This window comes from Takifugu flavidus, chromosome 3, assembly GCF_003711565.1.
Source record: "Takifugu flavidus isolate HTHZ2018 chromosome 3, ASM371156v2, whole genome shotgun sequence".
Classification (NCBI taxonomy): domain Eukaryota; kingdom Metazoa; phylum Chordata; class Actinopteri; order Tetraodontiformes; family Tetraodontidae; genus Takifugu; species Takifugu flavidus.
The window spans coordinates 11,835,415-11,861,559 of record NC_079522.1 but is presented as its reverse complement, the minus strand read 5'-3'; the positions used below and the strand labels follow the sequence as shown (position 1 = coordinate 11,861,559).

General features: G+C 49.1%; 1 protein-coding gene across 2 annotated transcripts in view; it reads right to left on the bottom strand.

The window, feature by feature from the left end:
- klf7a (Kruppel like factor 7a) overlaps positions 1-23,980 on the bottom strand; it is a 31,146-nt gene extending 7,166 nt beyond the window's left edge. For both annotated transcript variants that reach the window (XR_008949715.1, XM_057027492.1), the window contains exons 1-3: positions 23,625-23,980; positions 5,608-6,229; positions 470-593 (exon numbers count right to left, since the gene is read on the bottom strand). Coding sequence is in view for 1 of the 2 variants with exons in the window: in XM_057027492.1 (XP_056883472.1) it covers positions 470-593; positions 5,608-6,229; positions 23,625-23,726 (848 nt within the window). In the remaining variant the exon portion in view is untranslated. The remainder of the gene's footprint in view (positions 1-469; positions 594-5,607; positions 6,230-23,624) is intronic.
- Positions 23,981-26,145: the final 2,165 nt, after the last annotated feature.

Genomic DNA, 26,145 nt, shown 5'->3' with positions numbered 1-26,145 from the left:
TTTAGCGACTCAAATTTTTACCACCAACTACCAAATAAAATTAGGAGGTTAAAAACAAAGTCAAGTGTTTTTTTTCCAGACGTTCCAATGGAAATGTGTGAGGGTGTTAATGGTTTTCCACTTTACACGTCTGTGCTGGCGTGAAAGCAGACATCATGTGAGAAGAACTATTAATATGCCGCCATGGCCCCTGTGTTGGCGACTAGCATGCTAAGCGTCATTTGTATCCCACTGAAAGTTGGAGCAGGCCGTGTCCTGCATGTGTTGCACATTAGTAATCCCGACAGCACACTTTTAAACTGGGTCAGGACCAAACACATTTGGGTGTGTTACGAGCCTCTTGTCACACCTTTTTTTCCCCCCATAACACATAAAAAACCGGCTTGAAAACGCCGGCTGCTTTGCCAGTGGAACAACTTCAAAACTGGAGGAGAACGGAGGGAAAGAGGGAAGGCGTGTGTTGACGTACCTGTCACAGTGGTTGCATTTAAAAGGCTTAGCGCCGGTGTGTTTGCGGTAGTGCCTCGTCAGTTCGTCGCTCCGGGCGAATCGCCACTCGCAGCCTTCCCATGAGCACTTGTACGGCTTTTCACCTGGAGATAAAGACATGCATGGGGTTTCAAATCCAGACGTTTGCTGCTTTGCTTTGGTGTGTGTTGACAGGTGATCCCCTGGTATCGACTGGTTGAAGACCCAAATATTGACCAAAAGGCCAGCCGGTAGCGTAAGCAGCCGTCTGCTCTGCTTCTTTGCACTTTCTTTGGTCCAGACCAGGGGTGCCCAGATCCAGTCCTGCAGACGGCTGAACCCTGTTGGACTTTCTGTCCTACCAGACTACCTGGTCTACCTGGTAGGACAGAAATCCCGGCTGGAGTGCAGCCCTGAAGCGCTGAATTTGGACCCCCCCTGATCTTGCTCTGGCCTTCTTTCTTCAAATCTGTCCTCAGTTCTCATGCTTCCCCTCACTTTTGAAAAGGGCTCAAACGAGAACCGGGCCTTGTTTTACGCCAAGGTGGAGAAGCTCCCACCGGCCTCCGATCTTGCTGAACAGGCAGAAGAGGAGCGCAGGGCGAAGAGAAGTAGAGCGAAAGAAGAGGAGAGGGAGGGGGATTAGAAGCAAGGTGGATAAGAGACTGAGAAGTGGAGGTGAGATGAGACCAGGAGAGGGGAAAGTGGGAGAGGAGCACTGCAGAAGTGGATTAAGGCGGAGGAGGCTGCAAAATATGCCGGCAGGGGAGGAGGGTGGCGATAATTAGGCCAGTCGCACGGTGTAATGGCGAGGAACCTGCAATCTGCCAGCTGCGTCCATCTCTGAAAATGTCACCTGCACCCGTCACATCCCATCTGGAGCGGCGGCTCGGGGGTGAATAGAGTCACACTGACACACTGACCAGCGCCGCATGAGCGGCTCTGGCACAAAAACAGGCTTAATTCGTTGAATGTGATTATCAAAAAAAAAGGGGACGGAATCAATGGACGGGCAGCTTTGTGACTGCGGGACGGCTGAGAGCAGCGTTTGTGTAAATACAGTGTTGTTTGGAGCCATTATCCGCACCAGCTGCCACAAAAACTCACTGATTACCCGCAGATCTGATCATGCGGCAGAAGCTCGGGGAAAAAAAAAAAATCAATGATGCAAATACTTTCCCTGGCTGTTTTTTTCTCCAGCATTTTAAATAAAGCAGGTGAATAGAACCCAAAGCTCTGACAAGAGAAAACACTCAGCGAGCAGCCATGTCACGGAGCACCGTGCACGGTCTGACGGGGAGACGCTGGAGAACCGTGACATGGAGACAAATGAGCGAGGGAGCAAAAAAAATGACCTCCAGAAAAGAGAACGATAATTGATAATCAATTCTGATTCATTTACTTTCGGAACCCGGCCCTTTTCCTTCCCAAATCCTCCCCAGCTGGGCTGCCACACAGTTTTAATAACCATTTGCAAATATTTTTCAAAGTGCTGTGTTTAATAAATCTAAGTTTTTACTCATCCATCCAGAAACGAGTCCTCTCCTTCCTGCACATATCCCTTCTTCCCTCACTTCCCAGAAACACCAGAGCAGCAGGTCTGGGCCTTCTCACTCTGGCCAATGAAATTCCCGAGAGGCAGAGATGCCTAAAAGTGTTGCCTAGCAACCGAAGCAAGGAGGAGGTGTGTGTGGAGGTGTGTGTGTGTGTGTGAGGGGGGGCTGCGCTGAAACATGAGGAGGCAGTAGTCGGCGCAGCTGGCTGGATCTGGCAAAGGCACTCCACTGTGCCACCAGCCAATTACCAAGCACGCTGGCAGAATACGGAGGCAGTTGCCTAGCGACGGTAACCATAGAGCTGTGCGGGGAAGAGAGAGGGGGGAAGGGAGGGCCAAGGTTGGAGTGGTGCTGGTGGTAGTGGTGCAGGAGGCGGAGAGGGAAGTAGGGGGGCACTAAGAGACCACAGCCTGCAGCAGTGCATAACCGCTCAGCTAGCGACTCCTCCAAAGATACGTGGTTGTCTAGCAACAGACCCCCCCCCCCCGCCAGACACACACACAAGCAGGCAGGGGGACAGCAGAACGTGCACATTCAGATTCTCCAACACACACAAACTGGACGACAATACGACAGTTTTAAAATGGCAATCAGTAACCAAATCCAGTGGATTAGCCTGAACTCTGCAGCATAATCTGATTACGCTCTGTTACTTCTGGATTACTCTGCCGGTTAAACATATAACATCACAGAGCTTATGAGGCTAAGTGGATTATTTCTTCTGATTTAAGGAATGGGGAACGTGGACGGTTGAAATTTATTCCACAATTATCAAATGAGGTTCCATCATTTGACACCGGTTCATTTCCGACGTGCGGCAGGAAGTTCTCGTTCACTCTGAAAATGTGCTTTTGGAGTAATCAAATAATAATCACATATTTCTTCTGCGTAATCTGATAACTTGGTGTTTCCTGAGTCTATATAATTCCATTATGTGTAATCTATGACTTCCGAATGCTCTCTCACACGCATTGGCGTCCGCACATGCACGCGCTGCGCCCAGCCTCTCAGGTGCCAGCATTGACGCTAATTGCATTCCCTCCATTAGCCGGAGCTGATGCAGGCTATCCGGGCCTCAGAGGTCATTAGAGATGCTCTCCGAGAACACTTTTGCCGAACACTCGCGGGCCAGGAATGGGGAAAAGGGTTAAAAGACGACTATGGAAGAAATAGAGCGATGGATGCAATGCTCGTCAGTCGCACGCCATCGTTAGCGTTGTCGCATTTAAAACACCCGAAAGGCTTTGTTTTTTACAACGTAGAAATGTGTTAATTCGGCTCTCTCACCCAGGACTCGTCCCACTGTGACACCATTCCATTCTGGAATGGCCACAGGCGATCTTTTAACCAGTACTTGGACAGCTGTGCTAAATTTAACGTATATCTGTAGGAGGGAAAATAAAGTTTACGCTGCACAGTAATAAAAGTCAGTTATTTTGAACGGCTGAGAAGAGAAGCAGTAATCGGAGACAGCCGGAGTGAAGCACACACAGACGTGTCGCACAGCGATATGACAAGAGACGGAACCAGAGGGGAAAAGAGAGAAGGCGGAATAAGCCAGCAGTGCTCGTGTTTTACCCGTTCCTTCTCCCTGCCCAAAATCTAATTGTACCATTCCTTATCTGCCATAAGCCTATTCACAAAAAGCTCTACAGGGCACCGTCATTTCAACTCAGCCCGTCTAATTCCAGATTAAATCGTAGCCTTTTCTCCGCTCAGTAATTTATGGAAATAACAACTAAGAAAAAGAGGATTTGAGTAATGACATCTTTAAACTTGTCAGGATAATGGCTCAGTGAATGGGGCAGCCTGTGGCACTGCTGTCGTTCCTCTCAAGAGGGTCGCTCCACTGTACCTCCCTCGTTCCCGTCTTCATCCACTCATTGTTTCAGTCCGCGTCGCTTTCCCAGCTGTCTCTTCCTTTAAGGTGACATTTCTCCCATTAATCAGGATATCTTTCCTAGCTTGAATAACCAGACTGATGTTCTGCTGGGCTTCTAAATAAAGCACCTTAAGTGTTGAAAATGGCCACATTATTTGAGGAAACAGACCTCTTTTTTTGGTATTGTTGGTTTCTAATCGCATGTTACTTGATCAATGTGGAGAAAACCAGGTGCTACAGTTTATAATTCCAAAACTTGGATCCTTCAGTCGAACCAGATTTGTCATCTAATCAGAAGTGTTAGCTTATTGGATTAAGCGCATATCTGGGTGACGACGTGACGCTTGACAAAATAATTGCAGTGATAATGGCAAAATAATAGCATTAATGGTTGAGTAGGCTGCGTGTTTATTTGCATTTTTATTGTAAAACTCCATCAAGGGGACCAAAATAAATGGTGCGTCCCGGTCGGTCAGGGTGCTGAGAACACACCAGGAAGAGGGAGAATAATCAGACTCTCTCTGTTGTCGTTGGAGGATAGCAACACGAAGAGGGGGCCCAACATGAGGCGGAGTTTGAAAGTTGGTTCCATTGTTTGTTCTAGCTGTACTGTTCACCCGCTATGTGTGTTGTTGCTTACTGTGCACGTCTCCCAGTTGTCATGGAGATAGAGGCCAGTCATGTGGGCCATCAATAAAACCCTGTTAACCAAACCTGAGGTTTCCGCCACTGGGAACCAAAGTACCGCTGGTGCTTCAGATTGGTCAGCTTTGGGGATCTGTCAACCAATTAGGAATTCAGATGGTAGACATCTGGAAAATTGCATCTGAGTCCCCTGTAAGTTGATTTCCCGTGATGGATGCTCTTGGCTGTACCTTCACGGGGTAAAAGCATGGAGACAGGGTGATGAATTATCAAGAGTCCGGCCTGCAGCCGTGCAGACATTCGTTTTATTGTCCCGTACAAACAATGGGTGTCTATCAGATGTCATCTCTTTATGCTCTCCAATGCCCCTTTCAGAAACAGCTCGTGTCCTCGAAAACAAAAGCACCATTCACAGCTAAATGCCCCTAATGTGTTTGTTTTGAGCGAGACCTGAAGGTAGCGGGATGCTGGTTGCTAACCTTGTTAATTAATAGCGGCACACAGTTTTTGCTTTCCCTCCTCCTTCATTACTGGAATAAGCAAACAGATGGTGCCCCCGACGACCTGCCTGGAAAGATTGTAGCACGGCATCTTTGAAAGCTGAAAATGATTATCGTAGCCTTAAAATTACCTTATTACCACACTTGAAAAATAAGACGGCCTGTAATCTCAGATTGTGAAGCGCACGGAGGACGGCACGGACCGAAATAAAGCAGGGAAATGGCGGCCTATCCAGGTCAATCCATCCATCACCGTGCAGTTACTCAGATGGAGGACAGCTCCCCGACAGAGGTCTGAGTGGTTTGGGATTGAGATGGAAGAGTGGGAGAGTTATAGCTCCTGCCCCCCCCCGCCCCCGTATGTGAGAAGAACCCTGTCAAGGAGGGTCTGGCCTGGTTCGGTTCAGTGAAAGTACTTAGGTAGAAAAAGAGCAGGGGGTTGCCAAAGCTAGCTGGATTTAATGCTAGTTCTCATGAACTGGACAGGATACGGCCTAGATCGTGTATGTCTGATCAAAAATAGTAGGTCCCTCAAGGTGACCGCTTCAACTCTTACCTGTATGTGTCCTCTGATGGGCCTTTAGGTGGGAGCTCTTGGTGTACACCTTCCGGCACCCATTGAACTGACAGCGATGGATCCTCTTTTTGTTCTCCGGTAGCTCCCCGATCATGCACCCTGCCCCCTCGTCTTCTTCTTTCACTCGGACAGGGAGTGCGTGCGCCGCCACCAGCCGTGCCGCGCTCAGGCCCACCTTCCTGGCCACCAGCTTTAGGGTGAGCGTTCCATCAGCTGAAGCTGTGAGTGTCTGGTTGGGTTTGACAAGGTGCCGCCCCAGTTCTGGCGATGACGGAGGCGTCAGCGAGGTGACGGCGCTCAGCTGGGCCTGATGGACGCCTTCCACAGCCTCAACATTTTCCAGGCCCTGGGCCTTGGGTTTGAAGTCTTTTTTCATGACGCCAGTGGAGGAGTGATTCTTCTGTGCTGGGCAGAGGACCACTGGGGGTGGGCTCGGGGGTTCGGGGATGCTGGGCAAGCTGGGAAGCAAGGTGTCTGATAACTCCTCCTCACCATCTTCCTTTAGGTAGGCGGGAGTAAGCAGGCCATCCAGGTCTTGGTCAAAGAGCTCTGATAGACGCTTGGGCTCCGTTTGGAGGTAACGCTCTAGTTCCAGGCAGGTCTGCAGGAGAAAGAAAGAGGACCAAGATCAGAGTTCAAATGTCTTTACATCAGCATTTAATGTGGATAAACAATATTGGATTTTTTTTTTTTTTACAGCAGCATAAAAGTCAACTGACACCCTCGAAGTTTCAATAATTTGCCTCCTGCCACCGTGTGCTAACAGAACCATAAACGACCGGCTTAGGGAGCTAAAATCTTGATTGCATTCGACACTTTCAACAGCCATCGGATCCTCAGATGTGCCTTCAACAAGGAGCTGAGGGAATGTGCAGCGTGCCATCCGCTCACCCAGACACGCAGCCCTGCCAGCTGTCGCACGCACGCAGGAATCCTCCAAGATGGCCAAGATTACCTGGCAGCTCCAGCAAGACGGCTGATTACACACTGATTGATTGTGTCCGCTGTGGCTCAGATGCAGGAGAGGAAGTCCTGAACCGCACAGAACTCTGATCAAACAACATTTTATCGAAGCTTTGACGAGCCCTGCGTGCACCGGCCTCCACTGAGCCGGTAGAAGATTTATTCAGCCGTAGTTATGGTCCACTTCATCCCTATTACTCCAAACGCCTCTCCCCACGGAGGGCAAATAAAAGCCTACATCCCCGATTTGTGTGAACGGGCATCCTGAGAAGTCTATTACTTCACAACAAACTGGCTAGACCCAGAGAAGCGAGGGGGGATGGAGACGCTCCATGTCCAAGGATGAAGCTATTACATGTGAACGGACGGCGCCGGTTTGATCCCGCCGATCGTTGGGTTTCACTTGTAGCCGTTAACCCGTTGTGACAGCTGAGATGCAGGCTAGCGGCTCTGCTGGGTGTGTGCTGCTCGCCACTTCATTTGTGTGTAAATAGGCACTGACAGACAGAGTGGCTGGTTCCATTATGAGGAATAAGCCTGTACAGACACATCAGAGACTTTTACAGTCTCACAACCCCCCAACCCTTTTATCAGTTACACCAGCTAAAAATAATACCAGGCTTATTATTTTTATTTGTTTTTTTCGAGGTTGGTGGTGTCTGTTGCTAGGGGACTGTGAGCATTGTCTAATTCCAGGACCGGTTTCTTTCTTTCTGCCGCATTTTCTTCTGTTTGACTCATTCCTTGATGGAGGCCTTCATGTCACAATTAACCTCTGAAAAGATGAGTAGATGCTGTATCAGAGGAAAAAAAAAACGTGGCTGCACTCTTTCTACCACTTCACCTGTTCCTCCGACTCTTTTTTCCAGCCACTTTGTCCCTGGTGGGGCCAAAAATCTTGTTGGTGAAGCAACATTTTAAAGATAGGAATGTGTCAGATCATCTTGGCCCCCTGTCCTGCAGAAGTTAGCTCTGTCTTTAAATGTGACTTTAGTCGGTAAATGTACGACATTTGGGTCCACGTTCCCACTGCTGCAATAAAAACGCCCCATTACAACGAGAGGATGGAGAAATGTACAGAAAAGACACCATAAGTGTAAAAAATTCCGTGGGATTGTTTGAGTTTTCCATGGCTGTTGCTGTAGCGACTGCGTGAATTCCTGGAGGGACCGATTACCCTTCTGCAGTTTCTTCCAATTTTGCCTAAATCACAATTTCCCGACCATTTATTTCTGCTTTTGTTCTCATTGCCGTCTCCTCCTCTCCCAAGGTAAGGACTAATTATCCACTAAATCCAGCCAGTTAAGGGGGACTTTATTCAGCAAAATGCTTATGACTGCAAACCGAGGTGAGCGTGTGAGGTAGAGATAGTTCAAGGAAGTGGAAAAGAGGATAGAAAAGGATAAGTAGTGGGGATGGGGGGGCGCGGAAGAAGGTGAAGTAGAAGGGGGAGGGAGGACAGTGGCGGTCGGTGCAAGGTGAAGGAGGCAAGCGAGGAGAAAAAGTGACGGAAAGGTGTTGACTTCATTTTCCCCGCAGGGGGTGAATCCTTTTTGGAAGTGTGACATTTGGCATAACAGGATCCTTTGGAGTAGTAAGCCGCCCACACACACGCACGGTGCACACACACACACACAAAAGGGTTCATACACACTAAATGTTGGGTCCGGGCACATGTGCACATACTGTAAAGTTATGGGTGCTCGACAAGGTAAGACGGATAAAAAGAGGCTGCAGGTGAGGGGGGTGCTGGGTAGGACGGGTTTATCCTCAGCCCTTTCTATACATCTTTCTCCATCCGTCCATCAACCCCCCCCACCATCCTTCTCCCCCAGGTGGTGACATTAACATTGTAAGAGAGAAGGTCATGCAGTTGATCAGCGGCTCCTGTGTGTGTGTGTGTGTGTGTGTGTGTGTGTGTGTGTGTGTGTGTGTGTGGGCGTGCCTGCACTGTAAAATGCTGCATGCGATTATGCCTCTTCGACTGCATGTGCATATAATTTTGCAAGTGCACATGTGAGCAGCATAATTATGCTGCTTTGTGTGCAATTATGCAGCTCTGAGTGCGTGCGCGTGTTTGTGTGAACACCTACGCGTGTGTTGATGCCGTGACCTGAAGTGAGCGTTAGACGCACGGCGGCCGTACGTGGGCGCGCATTAGCATGGAAGCAACAGCCAAAAGCGTCGCACAATAGCCAAGATAAAGGGGAGCTCATGGCCCGCTTCGCTCCTGTTTGGGCAAATACCGATTTGGCGAGCCAACATCAATTGGCCGCGCGTGGAGCCAGGGTCCAATTCCTGAAAGGCTTTTGGGATGATTCGTCCATGCGAGCCAGGATAAGCTGAGAAAATCCAATGGCTGTTCCAACAGCTCCGTCTCCACCTCCAAACTGCAGGGGAAATTGCTTCAGCGGCGCAGTGTGGCGAGGTGACCTGGGACTGCGTTTCGACCCAGATTCCGGCAGAGAGAGAGAGACGCATCACCAGCGGGAGTGCCCTTGCGGAGCGTTTCTGGGTCCATTCCAGGGTTTACCTGACTGATGACGGACGGAGCGGGAATCAATCATTTTTGCTTAACATTGCAAAAGAAAAGAAAATGCCGCTCGACCAAAGTGAAAGTTTCAAAGTTTGTGCAGTTTTAGGGGTTGGAAGAAACAAAGAAGAGGCAAAATCACAGCATCGTGCAACTTTTGAAGGAGGGTAACATCAGCTGGGCCCCTTTCCTCTCGATGAGGTCAAATCACTTGAATCTTTCTGTCTTTATTTCTAAAAAACATTAGTCAATGACAAGACACAAAGCTCTCTCTCTCCAGTCTTCACCCTGTCTCCCCCCTCCTCGAGGCTCATGGCCTAGCAGCTGAGCCTCTCACCCCGTCACATTTAGCCTTCGCCGAGCCATCAAAGCACAGACTGCCTCCTGACTGTTAGCACCCCGCTACGTTGCTAATAAAAAGCCTGGGACATAAATATGAACTGAGCATGCATAATGCCCTAAAGGAAAGCCCAAAACACCACTAAACAGATAAATGTAATGGGGCGGACACGGCTCATTAATTTCCGAATAAGCGTGTTTGGTTTATACAGATGAGATGATGGAGACAAGGTGCTGTGAATCATACTCACAGCTGATGCTAGTCGGGTTGAAAAGGGCAGGGCTATATGGAGGCCCTGAGCTAGAGGGGGCAATACGGCGCTATTGTTAAGCGCGCAGAGGATTGCGGGGGGCTGTCACATCTTTTCAGAGGTGACCCTTGATTCCCTGCAGCTCCATTCTGATTATAAATAGATAGAAGCTAAGATTTTAGATCCCAGAGATCTTGATGAGACTGTTTCTATAAAAAAGAAGTAAAGATTTCTTTCTGACTTGATTAGCTTGATAGCTTGGTAGGTATTGACCAGCTTTCGTATGTTACAATGCTAAGATATGGTTGCCAAGGCATATTTAGATTATTTTTCCACGCCTAAGTGACCAGCTATTTATTGTCCGTTGCATGTTTTTATTTCGCGTAGCATCACTGGGCTAGGCACCAGTTTCAGGGCGCCGAACTGTGATGCTGATTAAAATCACTTTTAAGAAATTGATCAGATGCAAAGGTGAGCAGACGTAGCCTAAGATGAACTGAGATGAACTTTCCACTTTTGATTTCAGTTTTGTGAAGCACTTTATCGTCTCCGTTTGCAGCCGACTTTATTAGGATTTGTTCTTCAGCACCTCATTTTTCCATTTAAGTAGAAAAGTTTGCACGAACCCTCAGCTAGCTGCGTAAATGAGAGTGTGAGCCTTGGTGTGTTTTAGGGCCTGTGTCTCCCATTGATCTGGGGAGTTGGGCCAAGCCATCACTTTGAGGTGACAGCTAAATGACCAGTAGCCTTAGGCGGCAGCCATCTCCCCAACAGCCTTTGTGTGTTTGCGTCGCGGAGCCTAATCGATACGAAATGATACCGCGCAGAAGCTCATCAGTGGTGGCCGTCGCAGCTGACAGGGACTGTAATCTATAGCATCGCTGAGCAATACTTACACAGCAGCCACGAGCACACACACCAAATCTCCAAAAAAGCACCCCCTCCCTCCCTTCTGGGGCTTTTCCTCCTTCCCGCACGCTAGCTAAGATCTCCAACCCGACTCCTTGGAGAACAGGTTGGCGTCATTGGTGCATCCCAGTTGAAGACGGGGGAACTTGCCCTGCGGGGGCAGGAGGAGGGGAGTGGCGGTGATCCCGTGGTTGGGGTGAGGTAATGCTTCATTTTGTTCAGCCTGAATAGCACAGCCCCCTCGATTCGCCCTGGTAGTCTCAGCGGAGGTGGCAGCATGGGGCTCAGCGTTTGGCCAGGAGGCATCTTTGAGCTGTTAATGCCCCAACGGGACTCCGGAGCAACAGAGCAGAGGGGAGACACAAAGAGAGAGAGCTGGAGGGCAGAGACACAGCTAATTTATAATAGAGAAACAGAAGATGCAGTTGGAGATGAGGAGATTTTTTGGTTGGAAACGTCTCAGCTTTCCCCATCAGCAGGCAAATGGAGGAGCATATCGCCTAAACGTCCCACTATGTACCAAAATATACCATATATAGTTCATACTTTAGGCAAAAAAAGGCCACATGTTTTTGTGCCTATCCAGGGAATGGGCATGTTTTCTGTAGGAACATTTAAAAAATGCTAAGTACTACAGTTTTACTGATGAGGTGGGTTCAGTGGGAAAGAGGAAGGAAATGGACCAGTTTAATGGGATGCTGAGGCTAAATGGGCTAGCGTAAGTGGGATATGTGTATCTTTACACACACTGTGAAATCGTCATTGTAAATTAATTTGGGGTGTATTTAATGGCGTGTGTTAGGACCAGTTTGGATCTGGCCTACAAGGTGTCAACCCCGATTTGAAAAATCTGGTATGTTGGGATCGTCTAACATGTTCATGTAAATCAATCATTTAAACTCCTTCTGTCTTTTTACAAGTTCCTCTCCTGCTGTATCTGCGTTACCTTGCGCCTGAGAGGAAAGTTTGGAGTTGGTTTCAGAGGTGAAAACGCCACATCTTCCCACCTGCCGACCAAGACGAAGAGGAAAAGAGTAATTCCCTTCATCACTGACTTGTGGTTCCATCTCTGCAGGCAGCTGAGCCTCACCTAGCTGCAGATAACGTGCCTCGGAAACGGCTTAATTACACACACGGCCTTATCAGGCGACATTAGCCTGGCGGTAATAATCAGGGCTGCCTTCAGACCCCCCCGTCGAAGCCTGGCAACGCAGCACCTCCAGGCATTTTTACACAGTGCAGGTTTCAAGCTGATAACAGACGCTGACGCTTGTTAAATCACAATCTGCTGATGGCGTTTGGGGGAATGATGCACATTTTGCTTGTAAACCCCACAACTTCCTCGTGCACAGTCAGTTTTTCTTTGGATGGATGCACTAATAGATATTCGGGGTACTTTAAGAAGTCTTCAGGCAGCAAATCCAATTCTGTTTTGTTGAATTATTGCTTCAATTTACATTTTATGCACTTAAATTGTCATTTTTAATTCAACGCGGGAATTGAACCTTTGCCAAATACCAGTTGGAGCACCTGAGAGAGAACCGCTGCGGCGTGCGTGAGACACGCGGCCTGTTTGGTGTGGCGGATCTTCAAAAGTGGCTTTCATCTGGCAGGAAAGCAACAATGATGGAGCACTCAGACGGCCAATCCCGGTGACCTCTGCTTAATGGAGCAGAGAGACATTCCCATTGCTTTCTGTGACAGACACATTGGATAACACAAAGATGAATCGCGCCAGATCCTCCGGTTTTTCGCAACAAGGCTGCTGATAACAGGAACAAGCCTTGCTTGGGCTTCCAGCACCTCTTCAACCGCAATATTATTACAACCTTGGCTCTGGCCTTCCTGAGAATTCCCCAAGAGTTTTCCCAATAATATTAGGATGCTTGCTGTGGACAAGGTTTGAGTCCAGATGTCCTCGAGCCAGACTGTCGGACATCAGTCCCCTCTCTGGTTTTTCCCTGAAAAGGATGCTTCGATCGTTGCTTCTATATGTCCAGTTGACATACGGTCCGCCAACAATTCAGTGCACCATAATCCATCCTTTCATGCAGACGAAGCCACGCGTGTCTCCGTCAAGTGACCAAAGCGGCTCGACGAGTAGCCAGATAAGACTCCTCCAGGTCTTGTGACCTTGACAGAGATACAAACACTATTAAGAGGCTCACGATACAACAAGTGTACTATAAAGAGCTCTGCCGCGCCATCTAAATAGCTTGTGACAAAGTGTGGAAAATGTCTTTGTTCTGGTATTAAGCGGAGGATTGGAGAGGTGAGGGTGAAATCGGATCGAGAGGGGAAGAGTTGAGGCATCTTGAAACTGAAGCTGATGAATGATGGGAGAGGAGGGCGAAGCTGGAGAGGAGAGAGATTCGCGGAGCATGGAGGATGTGATGAGGAGAAGGGATGGGTGGGGGATAATCCCAAAGACTGGAGCCGTGTTGCATCCGCTAGGGAGGGGAACTCTGTCTCTCTTTAACTGGATTTGGTTGAGCTGCTGTTTATCGGCGTATGAGTCGCCAAACGCTTCCTCTCAGCTGTCAAAACCATCCTAATCTAATCAGGAGACATTTCAGCCGCTCTCTTTCAACGTGTGGCAGTGCAGAGCGCACGCTGGCCGTGTTTGTGGGTGGTGCGTGGACCCCGGTTTTCCGCCAGGGTTAGCAGCTTGTGGCAGGATTTGGGGAGTCTGCACTCCGGATGTGGGGACCCCATTGTGTGTGGCAGCCTGGCTAATCTTCATTACCGCACACAATGACGGAGCAAGAGAATAGGGCCTTGGCTGGAAAAGGCAGGGCGAAACAAAAGGGCGGTGAGTGGCGATAGAGGAAGGGGTGGGGGGGGCACAAAATAAAGGAAGGGAAAGGCAAGAGATGAAGAGAACAGCGAAGCAGAAAAACTTTGCTTCCTTCTCATACAGTGCCAGTCTGCCAGGGGCCGCTCGGTATCCCGATCACGTCTGCAAACCGTGAAGTGCAACTGCGGCACCCAGTCAGAGTGATTCATTCTGGTGTGTTTTCCAGCTACCCGGTAAAGAAACCGTCGCTGGTTTTACTCTGCCGGTCTGAGCAGGCATCACGCAGCGAGGGACTATAGGGCTGTGTCTCCTGCTAGTGACCTACGCGAGCAACAGTGGTGGAAAGGTGGATTAGAGAAACTGCAGATTCAGACCAGCATGGGCATCCCAGTTAAATACCCCAGAAAATATTGACAGTCAGCAGAGTGCAGACATCATTCTTGCAGTTTAATCATTCACTTGTTGCCTGGTAACCTCATTAAGTGTTGCTCTAAAAGCAGAAATGAGGATGTCGAATTAAAAAAACACACCATCCAGCTTTTGTTTGATACCTAGCGCGATGCTTTGTGGCATGTTTATGTTTTCAAAGCATTTTCTATGGCTTATTATCAATAGATTGAGATTTCCCTTGCATCCGTACACCCGTGCACCCACAGCCTTTGGGAACGGGAAGGTGGGACGCCGTCTTTTCCGTCGTTAGTCCCAAAGTGATGCTTTCAAAACAAACCTGAGCGACAAAGATTAGCACAAGCTGCTTAAAATATTGAAAGATCTCTCAGCCGCCGCTCCTGCTGTAGGCTCTCCACCAAGAGATGGTGTAGCGAGCGGGGGTTGGAGAGGAGGGGGGAGGGTTGCTTTAGAGGAGGAGGGCATGGCGGCAGCCTGAACCTGTTCACCCCTCTGTGCGGAGCAGGCCGGCTCTTCGGCGGGAAGCATAAGCGCAGTGCAAAGACTTTTCACCCCAATTTCATCTCGACAACGTGAGCCGAGGAAGCGGGAGAAGCGGGAAGTGTCGTCTCGCCTCCGCCTGTGGGTGTGAGTCGCTGCCACTGCCACACCACTCCGGGTTCATGTGTAATCAGGGCCAAGGCTGGAACGCCGGGGTTCAGAATCCAAGGACCTTTTTTTCCCTACAAAGGTGGGGCGGCAGATAAATGTAGCGGATTTGAAGCCGATGGGAGTCGGTGGCAGGTTTTGAAACATAAAACAGGTGCTGGAGCACGTACGCGCCACCTGCTCCGCTGAATATTCTCGGAAAATCGTCCTTTCTGACGCTCCTGGAGCGTCTGAGCGCACACACATAAACTCAGTAAACTCTGTGTGACGCTCCCTCTCTCTCTCTCTGCCTCATTTGTACACCAATGAAAATTATTGATGTGCTCTCTTATAAAACAGTGGCTGCTCCCTGAAGTATTCCTGGCAACATCGTGGGCTGAAAATAGCTGCCGACCCAAATAACTTTCCCCGCCGGAACGACGGAGGAGCCAGACCACAGCCACTGGGCGACCAGCTTTACTAATTGGCATCATTTTACAATGAAATAATATCTGGGGCAATAGACGGGACACAACAAATACGGCGGCGCTAAACCGGAGAGCGACGTCCAGCCGGCAAATTGAGGGTTCGGCATAAGTTATGAAGTTCCTTCTGCTGACAAACACACGAGCGGGAATCGGGTAGTGAAACATTTATGTGACACCAGCAGCTCGGTTTAAAAATGTGTAAACATCTGAAGCGAGGTTTTTAAAATGTTTATATGTCTCAACGATCCCCGCGTGAATCCTTTTAAACGGTCGCTGTGATATTAGCATCCTCTCCTTGCTTTGCGATGAAAGCATCAACGTCGTGACAAAAAAAACCAAAAAAACACAGGAGCTCAATTTTTTCCCCCCTGTGTTTTCTCTCGGATTCATTTGAAAACAGCCAATTATCTTTGCCCAAAGCCTCGTCTTCATCATCACAAAGCTTCCACCCCCTGACCCGCTCACGCTCCTGCTACTGTACCGTATCAGCATAAACCCAGATATCTACCGGGAGTGCAAATCTTAAATAGCGCCGGGAGATCCATCGAATCATAGGGCTCGGAGCCAGTCATTAAGGCTAAAACACACACATACCAGAGTGGAACAATGGGAAACAGAGGTGTGCTGTCACACTGATGAATGGCTCTCCCCACAGGTCTCATTAAATCACAGAAGGGCACTTCCCAGGCCTTTCCACGAGTTAAGCAGGGTGCAGAATATCCTCCCCCATCCCTTCTGTCTGTCTGCTTTGACACTTCTACAGCCATTTTTTTCCAAGGCTGCATGTCAAAATAATATTCCTCATCCTGAGAAATCGGGCTTTCAGGCTCTGACACGCAAGCTAATCCCAATTCCAGCTGAATTGCAGTGGTTGTAGGGATACAAGTCATATCTTATTCAGACAACTTGGCACCGTGGGGGGCTCGTGGTGACGGAAACTACATGACATACCCAGTTGGTTGCAGATACCAGTGTCTTTAGGGTAATTTGAGAGCCAGTTTAATCTTCCAGTGAATTTAGCATCAGCTGCTGAAAATATGTGTCGGGCCTCACATCTGAGTCCTGGCTGCAGCTTTTTACCAGCAAAACCGCACACGTATCCCATTTAATTTGACTTTCAACGACCTTCTAAGGCTCCTTTCAGGCCTACAGACCCATTTAATTATGTGATGTTCTGTCACTTTTTTCTTATTCCTAGAATGTAGCAATGCTTCGGCGAGAACAAGCACCTCATTTACTTATTCGTGCACATGATAAGAAATGCGGACCTGACATCAGACTTAACTACCAGATGGTGTTTTTGTCTTCAATGTTTTCGCTCATATCTCCATAGCAACAGAACTTTTGCACCAGAGGACCTACTCCAGGTCGTGGAAATATTTACTCAAAGTAAACCCTTTTAGCTGTTGTGCAATGGAAAATCTAATCGTTATTTATTTGACACAAAAGCCTTTTTTTTGTTGTTAAGTAGTTTAACTCCCATTCCAAGGTTTCGGAGCCTGTCTGCAGTACAGAGGGGCTCAGTTTGCCGACCATAGACAGAGGTCAATGTAGACTTATCCATTAGAGACATATACGGCAGAGAAGCTGAATACTGATTTATACGACATTAGCATCATCTCACAGTTGCTACAGTTGCAAGCAAACGCAGGACTGAGGGAGGGAGGGAGCTACTGAGGGGGCTAGCACCTATGAATTCCTGTAAATATTTGACTCAAAACCAGTTAATGAACACAATCCCAGTGAACCTGGTGTCTCCTGCCATGCTGGTGGACCAGTTAAGCGGCTTAAGTGATGCTTGACTCCTAAATAAATATGTGTTTTATTTAGCTTTTCTAACCTTCCTTTAGGACTTTTCTGCCTTTCTAAAGTGTAATTAAATTGAAAGTGAGGGGAAAAAAAGCACGGGCTGTGAAAAAGAGCTAAAAATACACAGACGATGCCAGGAAATGGAGAGCGAGGACTCTCTGGGGGAAAGATGATGGAGGAAGAGGGTCCTGACACGGCACACAGGAGGACAGCGTGAGAGCGGTGAGCCGTAGCAGGTGGTGAAACACCAGCGGTACGGCCTGTTGGACATTCCAAGCACGGGTATGAAGGCTGGCAAACACAAGACGCTTATATAATGCTGCTAAAAGCAGCGCCACGCTAGCTTCCTCACTGTCCTCCCTGAACTGTGTGACACCTGGATGGAAGCCAAGATAACAACGTTTTAAAAAGACTTTTAGAAAAATTACACTTTTCCACAAAGCCGAAGAGGCGGCACGGGTCAGTCGGTGGTGATCTTCACTGATGACCGCGTTACATCCACACGGTTTCATCGTGTGACGCGTCCTTGCGGCTGAAAGCTTGGGCCCGCTCTGGATGACAACAACAAGCAACGGTGTTTACTCTGGGCAAATTGCCCTTGTCTGTCTCCGCCCTTCGTCTGTTTTTTCCTCCTCTTTTCTCCTGCTCGGTCTTTACAGAGAATTGGTCCACATGGCTGGATCTCTGGTTTCTGGATGGCTAAGAGTCCCTCTGGGTGGGATTAGCCTCCCAGACTGACAGCTAAACAAACAAATAGGCCAAAGCCTCGTTGTCTTCCTGCTTGCCAGCGCTGCCTAGCAACAGGTAGGCAGTAAGATGGGATGTCAGGCTCGCCAGAGTGGCTGCAAAATGCCTGGACATGGTGCAAATGTGCACCCATTATTCATGCCAGTGGATTTACATTGTAAAGAGCCTGGAAGATTAAAGTCACAGTGTCTGAGTGGGCAGACATAAAGGAGACTTACTGCTCCTTTGTATTGAAGTCATTTTGGATTTTAAAAACAACACTAAAATCAAATGGGATATGAGAGAGTCCTTACGAGGAGAATCCCCCTTTCATACCCGGCAACATTATCACGCACTTTGAGGTAATGCTCACCTGTTAACGACCCTCAAACACAGGTGTGTAACTGGCGTTAGCCCGTAGCTAATGTAGGGTGACCAGGTTTGAGTTTGGGAAAAGAGGACCCTTCAGTAGAGGAGGGAGGGCGGGCATGGCTACTTTGTGAACGACAGAGAAAAGCCATGCAAATTTGTTGTAAACATGGTTGAGTCTTAAGCAGAATAAAAATCCCAGACGATTTTGAAATTCCACCCAGACACATTTTAAGGTTTCAAAAAGAGGAGAGGGCAGAGGAGGACGTCTGGTCTCCACATTGAAAGGAAGAGTCCTCCAGTAGACGCACGCAGATCCTTCTGTTACCTCAGAGGTCCCCAGAACTCTCAGCAACAATGGATGCAAATGGGTTTGTTTACCTTCACATACAGCTGCACAATAGTCTCTACCCATACTGTGTATGCTAAGCTAACATCACGTGATGCCTCATACGTTAATGAATGGAAGTGCTCGTCATGTGATACCGGCCCTGTTTGTTAAAATGGCGTTTGATTGAAGCAATTCAACCCTGTGAAGAAGAGCAACCTCATTTGAACAGATTTCATTTCAACGTCTATCTAAATATAGCATTTATATCGAGTCGGATCTGGTTGGGGGGCGTTTGCAAAGGTACAGTTTTCGGCAGCTTTCCCACCTGCGCCGGTGCTTCTTTGGAAGGGATGTTTCTTCAGCATTGTACCAAGCGTGTGTGTGTGTCATCTAACTTTCCCGAGTTGAACTTGGGGAAAAAAAGAGAGAGCGAGAGAGACAGTGTGGCTGACTTCGAATGGGGGATGGAGCAGGGCGAATCAAACACGGCAGCTGTGACTTCACCTCCTCGGAGTTTGTCAAAGCGAAGCAGCGACAGCGAGCCGTGGGGTGAAGTAACGGAGGGAGAAACCGGCGTTTCCAGAGCATAAAACAAGAACCCTCATCTCCCTATCACTTCCTCCCCTCCCGGTTGCCGAGCCGGATGGCAGCAGCAAAGCATGTCGGATCACTGTAAGGTGCTGTAACAGCTTCCCGATTTCACCTCAAATGATGTGAAAGTCATTACCGGGCCATGTGTGCCGGCGTGAGCCGGGGAAAAAAATGACTGACTCTTTTTCCCGCTGTTAATCAAACCTGGGTTGGCGGAGCGTGCCGCAGACGGGAAGCCATACATAAAGATGTGCTTGTTCGCCGCTCTCTCCCCCTCCACCCCTCTCCCTCTATCTCCTGACAGGCCAGTCACCAGAGCATCAGACAAATGAACGTTTCCTCCGCCGCCGTCTCTTTCATCAGCACATCCAGCCTTTTCATCAACGCCCATAACGCGCTAGCAGGCGCCTATTGCTGGAAATCGCCTCTGCGCTTCCTGAGTGATGAGACAGAGGTGGCAGAGTTCACTGGGTGCTCTTATGATAAAATGGATGTTAGTGGGTCAAGGGGTCGCTCGCACATCTCATTACACAACGTACACAAACCCCGGCCCCACCCAGACCCCTCAAAAGCCCTGTCGATTCCAGGTGAATCCCCTCCCCCGTCTGGTTTTTTCTTGCGGCTGGAAACACTTAAAAGTGTCCAGCAGAGACCACGCATTGTGCATCCGTGTACAAAAGCTTTCTTTCACGCCTCACACTGCGGGCCAGGCCGCGTCCAATCCATTCCACTCGGCATCCATCTTTTAAGATCTGCTCGCTAGTATCGGGTTAGCGCCAAGCTGGGTGACGCTGGGAGAAATCAATTTCATATTCAACATCTGAGCAGCATCAGCGTGCTCTCACAGGAATACCGTCTGGAAATTAAGAGCAGCTCTGAAAAAGGAAACTTTCCCATTGTCCATTGTGTGCTGAGAGGTAACCCTCACACTGGGAAAATGGGAAAGAGAGCTAGCTGATGCTGATCTGCAGACTTCCACGCCCCAGGCCAGTAAAGACAGATGGAAACTAGGCTGTAACGTTGCAGTGATGCCACACCACAACATCACGCCTGCCCTCAGATTTTAAGGTTTGAGGAAAGAGGGCTGACGAGCAGCTCTTCTGAGGTAAACACGGACCTGTGGTGGGCGGTCCTCCCCTCCTCCCCTCCACGCTGAACTGTGTCCATTACAGGACTAATTTAATTTTCATTTGCATAAAATGACATCAAGCAGCAGTGAGTAAAAGGTCACAGAGAAGATATGAGGTGTGGGCCATGACGGCTTCCATCCCCGATAACAAATACATGAGTCAGTCGTCTGAACTCATTTATTCTGATCGCTGGTGCGACGGCGGTGGCTGGCAGCCGGAGCGGCATGCGGCGGCGAGGGGTGGCTGCGCCCGTTACACAACGGCCCCGCCGACGTCAGAGAGCCACAAAGCACTCGATCTATAGGAGGAAAACGGAGGTGAAATCCAACATGAGCGTCCCGTCACCGCGTAGTGCTCTGTCACAAAGCAGCTGTGGCCCACAGAGGATTGCATAACGCACGCACCCACGTGCACATCGGCGTTCAGCAACGTATGGAGACAGATTCATCCACGAGGGGCAACTTCTCTAGTAACCACAGGCAACCACAAGGTTGCCATGGTACGTGCAGAGACGGCAGCTAAGGCCCAAAGGCTCTTTTAGATGAAAAGAATCAGATCCAGAATTTCCGCACATCCGCCTACAGCTGAATGATCCCACGATCTCCACCATCCTCTTAGGTTTTCCTTGAAACCCGACCAGGAGATTTTACATCTCTGACAACCAACCGGACAGAGTGAAGCCGACTCGGGCCACTCAGTTTCCCTCTGCCTCTTCCGCTCATCCCTGTCTGTCCATCTCTGCCTGTTTTTCTGCATGTGTACGTTACTCCTGGGGGGGGGTTCAGGCCCACCGGACTGTGAAATATGAAACCTCGCGGCAAGAAGAATGTGCACACTCTGCAACTTCCTGCACCTCTCGGAGGTCCCGCCACTGCAGCGTGGGAGATGTGCACGGCGGCAGGCTGCAAGTGGAGAGATGGAAGTGGATGCATTTGTGCATATGGAGGTCGCGGTGTAGCGCCCTGCTACTCCCTCCATATTTAGAAACAGACGTGCAGCGTGTGCACATATGGGAGGCCGTAACGAATGCAGAGTGCAGACATTCCGCCTGACTGGGCATCGGGCACGTATATACGTGCGCCTGTGCTTCAGACCCCGGTGGGATGATATATATGATGCCGGGTACGAAGTGCATCCTGGGGTCAATGTCAGGCCCATTTGTGGTGTCCTGTTACGTAAGGGCTGAGGATGAGGTCACATCATCGTCGAAAACTCCCCTCAGGCTGAAATTCAACCCAGGTGTTTGTGTTCTGAGGGTAAAAATAAGCCCGTTTACAGCATCCAGCGCTGCGATCTGGTGCCAAACAAGCGACTTCTGTGGGTGGGAAAATGCTAATTTAACGGGCGCAGAATTCACTTTGGGAGGACCTGGATTTCTGCACACAAGTAACAACCAGTTCTGCTTGTACCGGAGCCAACGGGCCCGCTACTAGTTCCAAGTCTGAACGAGCGACTGTGGAGGGATTTGGACGCCAGACAGCACCATTTAGTTTGACACAATCGGGTTCAATAATGAAACAAACAGCAGCCTCAAACGAGAAGAACCAAAACAGGTTTTGTCTTCTTCGGCTCCCTGTCCCCCCATAACCAGCTGATTCATGCCCAGACAGGGGACGCAGTCATCGCGCTCGCCACTGCATCTCAGGGAGCCATTTAGGGCCCGTCACAACAATGGCCTCCTATCTCACAAGCGGAGCCCATAAAGCCATCACATCCCAAATAGCGCCTGGGATACCGAGGGGATTGCTGGAGGAGAGTCACAGCTCTGTTCTAATGGATGATTTTGTGGAAAAAAATGGGGGAAAAAGTGCCATCTCAAACTAAGTTATAGGCTAAAAATTTCAAATGTGCAGCTCATGGGTGCCACATGATGACATGTGGTCAGCTGGAGTAAATCTGGATGCCACTCGGGGCTCATTTGCAATCTGACCTGAGTTATGCTTCGCTACGTTCTTCTAGCTGAGTAGAAATGTGAGCGCCTGCTTTAGTGACGGGTTTTTGTCGGGGAGACTTAATGGAGGAAACATTGCCGTCAAGTCGGTTTGCCTGGAAAATAAAATTGTCCAAACGCACAAAGTTGCTTTAATCCGAAAAACTCTGAGTGGTCAGTGCAACGCTGCCCCCGCTGGACACAAAGGGCAGAGCGTTCGGTCAGTAAGGACACACCTGACGATGTCCCGCAGACCCTCCGGAGGTTCCCCTGTGATTAGATTGGGCAGATGGTGGAAACGGCTCTGGAGATGCTATCAATAGAAAGCGACCTGTGACATTTAGCATCTGATCCCCCAACAGTCAGAATCTCCAAAAATCACCGGTTAAAATGTCACCGTCAGATCTGCTGCGATGTAGACGGACTGCGGCTGTTCAGTTTGGCAAAATTCATCCCAAAATGGACGCTGAACTGAAGACAGTCAAAGAAACCTGACATTTCCAGTGGCCACAGATAAGAGCTTCTCCAGCCTTTTTGCCCACACAGGCAGCCCCCCTGCCTCTCCCCCCCCCCATCCTCTCTCTCCTCCATTTGCATTAGGTATTGATTTTGATACAGGCCGTGGGTGAAAACACACACATGCGCACGCACACACTGCATATGGTACATAGGCCCATGCAATTTAAAAATCTCCCTGACAGCGGAGGCAGGGAGTTGGAGACTTGTTATGAAAAGATGCGTCGGTGGCTAACAGTAGGATGCCAATTAGGCTGCTTGGCCACAACGAATGGATTCACGGTCACGCACCGGTTTCTCTCCCTCTCTCTCTCTCTCCCTCCTCCTCCCCCTCCCTCTGTCTCCCTCCTCCCATCTTGCGCACAGAGCAGAGATGCGTGTGTGTGTGCGTGTGTGTGTGTGTGTGTGTGGTGGAGGGGGAGGAGGGGGGCTGAAGCTCCTCTTGCATCAACAATACCGGCATCAAATTTCCAGGCAATGATTTTTTTTTAAAAAAAGAAAAGAAAAATTCCCTCCAGGCTCAGAAACATCGCGCAGGTGTCGCTGATGTGTTTTTCATGGTTTGCAGGAGGCTGCGGCTGAAAAGATTCCATTAAAATATGGAACCGTGTGTTCGGGGCATCCGTCTTGACAGGTAATTACCAATATCGACAGGTAAAAGTGCAAAAGCAGGAGGGATTTAAATAAAAAGTACTACTTCGCCGTCCTGCCGTGTAGTGGTTGTGGAAAGTGCGCCCCGTGCAGCACCATGTGGTCAGGTGGACCCACGCTTATTTCTCCATATTCCCCCACTATACATGTACAGAAGAAGTGTGTGGAGGGGAGCCAGGGTGTGAGGGAACATGCATATGACAGTTATTATTTTCCTTTTTTCCTCCCCGCCGCACTTAAAGACGGTACAAAGGCAGACATGTTCGGAAATCTATTATGAATAAGAGAGGGGACTTCTCTCGATGCGGGGGGTCGCAACTCAGCAATCTGAGGGATGCAGATGTATTATTCAAGACTAAATTCAGTCCCTATGATGAGATCCAGCTCTTCATCTTTGCAGATCGCATTTGACAGCTTTATTACACGCCGTCTCCATCCCATCCACTCTGGCAAATTGCGGATGTGGGTGATAAAAAGCACTAAGGTGCCCATTTCTCCCCTAAATTGCACACGCACTTCTGGACAAAATAAATAAAGTTGACACCTGCATTTGGAGCGCACCACGCGCAATTCAAACGACGTGAGATAAGCGCGCACGCCGTCTGCGGCGTGGCACTGAAACGCTTACCTGCTGCCAGTTCTCCTCCAGCGAAGGCATGGCGGAGAAGTAGCCGGTGTCGTGGACGAGCTGAAGTTCCTGAAAGATACTGTGGTTCGCCAACACATCCATACTGACGCTCGGTGATGGAGAACAAGGACGATCCACGTGAAATAGTGCCTCCTCTTATGGCTGTGTCAGACCTCTACATCCACTTATTTCATAGTAGTCCGTGTCGGGAGATCAGACGCTCGCTGTGGCGGCAGAAAACGTGGCGGTCAGAGTCCCCGTACCTGCGCGCATCATCAGACTCGGTGCGTAAAAGAGACTGGAGGTGATGGAGGCTCCATGCGTATCCGTGTTGCCAAACTGATAGGAGAGCCGGAGAAGGGGGGAGTGGCTCGGTAAACGGAGGGGCGTCGTTTGGTTTTGTCAATCAACTCCCCCAGTTTGACCATTAAAGGCGAATGGGCGGCGAAGGAGCCATTTGCGCGCCGGTGGAGCGTGAAGAGGCGGGGTCAGGCGCCGTCAGAGGGCGCGATTGGCTCCGGCGCCGCGTCACGCGTGCCAAATATGGGCTCCATAGGTGAGCTATTTATGGATGGGTATATTAGATTTGGGAAAAGGTCTAAAAGGCTAGTCTGCGAGGAGAAGCCGCGGAGTAAACATCAGGCGAAAGCGGCAGCTTGGAAGCGGATTTATTGGTTGTTATATTGTTCCTTCGCATGAATGTTTAATGATAATAACATGAACATGAACAGAGGCTGGAAATATGACGACTCACCACGAGTTTATAATCAACTTATCAATATTAAAACTGTTATAATCTCACCACCGCGTTCAGATCATAATGAAATATTGTCTCCATTCTTCAGCCTCACACCGGCTTCATAAAGTCCGAAGGCAAATATAAGATACATGTGCGTTTGCAGACATGTAGGAGTGAATTAAGTCACAGAGGAGAAGCATTCTTATCACTCTACCAGGTTCTGTTATAAACATGTGTACAAGTATTTATTTAAGAGCACTATGCAGACGGCAGATACAGTATATCAAGTTTGGTTCACCTGTGAAGTTTCCAGAACACACCTTTTACTAGTAAATTGAGGGTGTTTGTGGGTCAACTTTAAAGGTCTGCTAGAAGGTCAAGAATTGGTCAGGGTTAGTGTTTGGAATGGTTGTGTGTGTGTGTGGGGGGGGGGGTTTAGAGTGAGTGGCTGGGAATGGATTATGCCGGTTAGAGTCCTCACAAAGATTGTATAAATGCGTGTGTGTAGCTGCAGGACCTGCTTGGTGGTGGGAGCCCCCGTTTACTCCCTCCAACTCTTGTACAGTAAGTCATCGGAATGGTGCACATTCGTGTCGGCTCAATTGTATTTTGTCACACACACACACACACACACACACACACACACACACGCACACATCCTCACCCACCTACACACACACACGCACACATGCATAGAGGTCTGTAATCTCATTACAGTGTGAGGGGAAGGCTGGCTGAGGACCCCCGCTATGCGATTTACTCATGGCATTTTTTGGGCGGAAGATAAAGCTCCCGCTGACATTTATCCATTTAACTCGCCCCCATCCCACCAACACCCCCCTCATCTATTGCATTTCACACACCTGCCCTGTTTTATTCCATCTCAGACCTTCATTCGCCACCTGACTTCTTCCCCATAATCCTGTATCTGTGTTCACCGCAGGAACAGAATGTGGTGCGAGGGTGGCAGGGCCTCTAAGGCTGACATCAACAGCTGTGTGTGTGTGTGTGTGTGTGTGTGTGTGTGAGAGAGAGAGAGAGAGTTTGGTCAGATGACATCAGAAGAAGAAAAACAACAGGGGCTGCGTCCTGACCGATCTCTGCACGCCTGACTGAAGTGTGAAATATTTAAGAGATAATTCCTGTTTTTTTAATGCATTTTTTATGTGGCGCTCTGGACGAGTCTCAGCCAGAAGCGGCTCCAGCTTTTAGTTTTTATTTTTTTTGTCTTTGGCGAGACAGGCGGAGGGAGCAAATTAGCGTTTGTTTTTGAAACGGCTTGGAAGAAACCTGCTCGTTGAACACAGAGGGGCCCCAACTCAGGAGCTCGCTAACAACCAATGAGCTGGCGTTCTCTTCTTATTATCAGATAATGGGATCACATGTTCCGAGCACGTCTGCTGACCACTGGGGGCTCCAGCATGTCCGCCACTCTGATTCGGCACCAGCTCGCAGGAGGAGTCGAAATGATTTCATGTATGTTAAAAAATTAACTGTTTGGGTTGCAGAGATGCTTTGCTGCTGATTTCTTCCCATAATTCTGGAAACTGAAAGCTGAGTCTCAGTGGAGACCTTCAGCCAACTAGTCCATCCCATACGGATCATGGATTATAAAAAAAGTGCTGGTCATTATCTACAGGCACGCAGCGTTATATTGTGGATGCTGACATTGCTCTTACCTGGCAGTTGGTGCTTTTACTATATTAATAATGTAGCAGGCGCCATCCATCATGCGGATATGAGGCTGCTAATCATGTCAGTTCCCTGCATATTCCCCCCCTT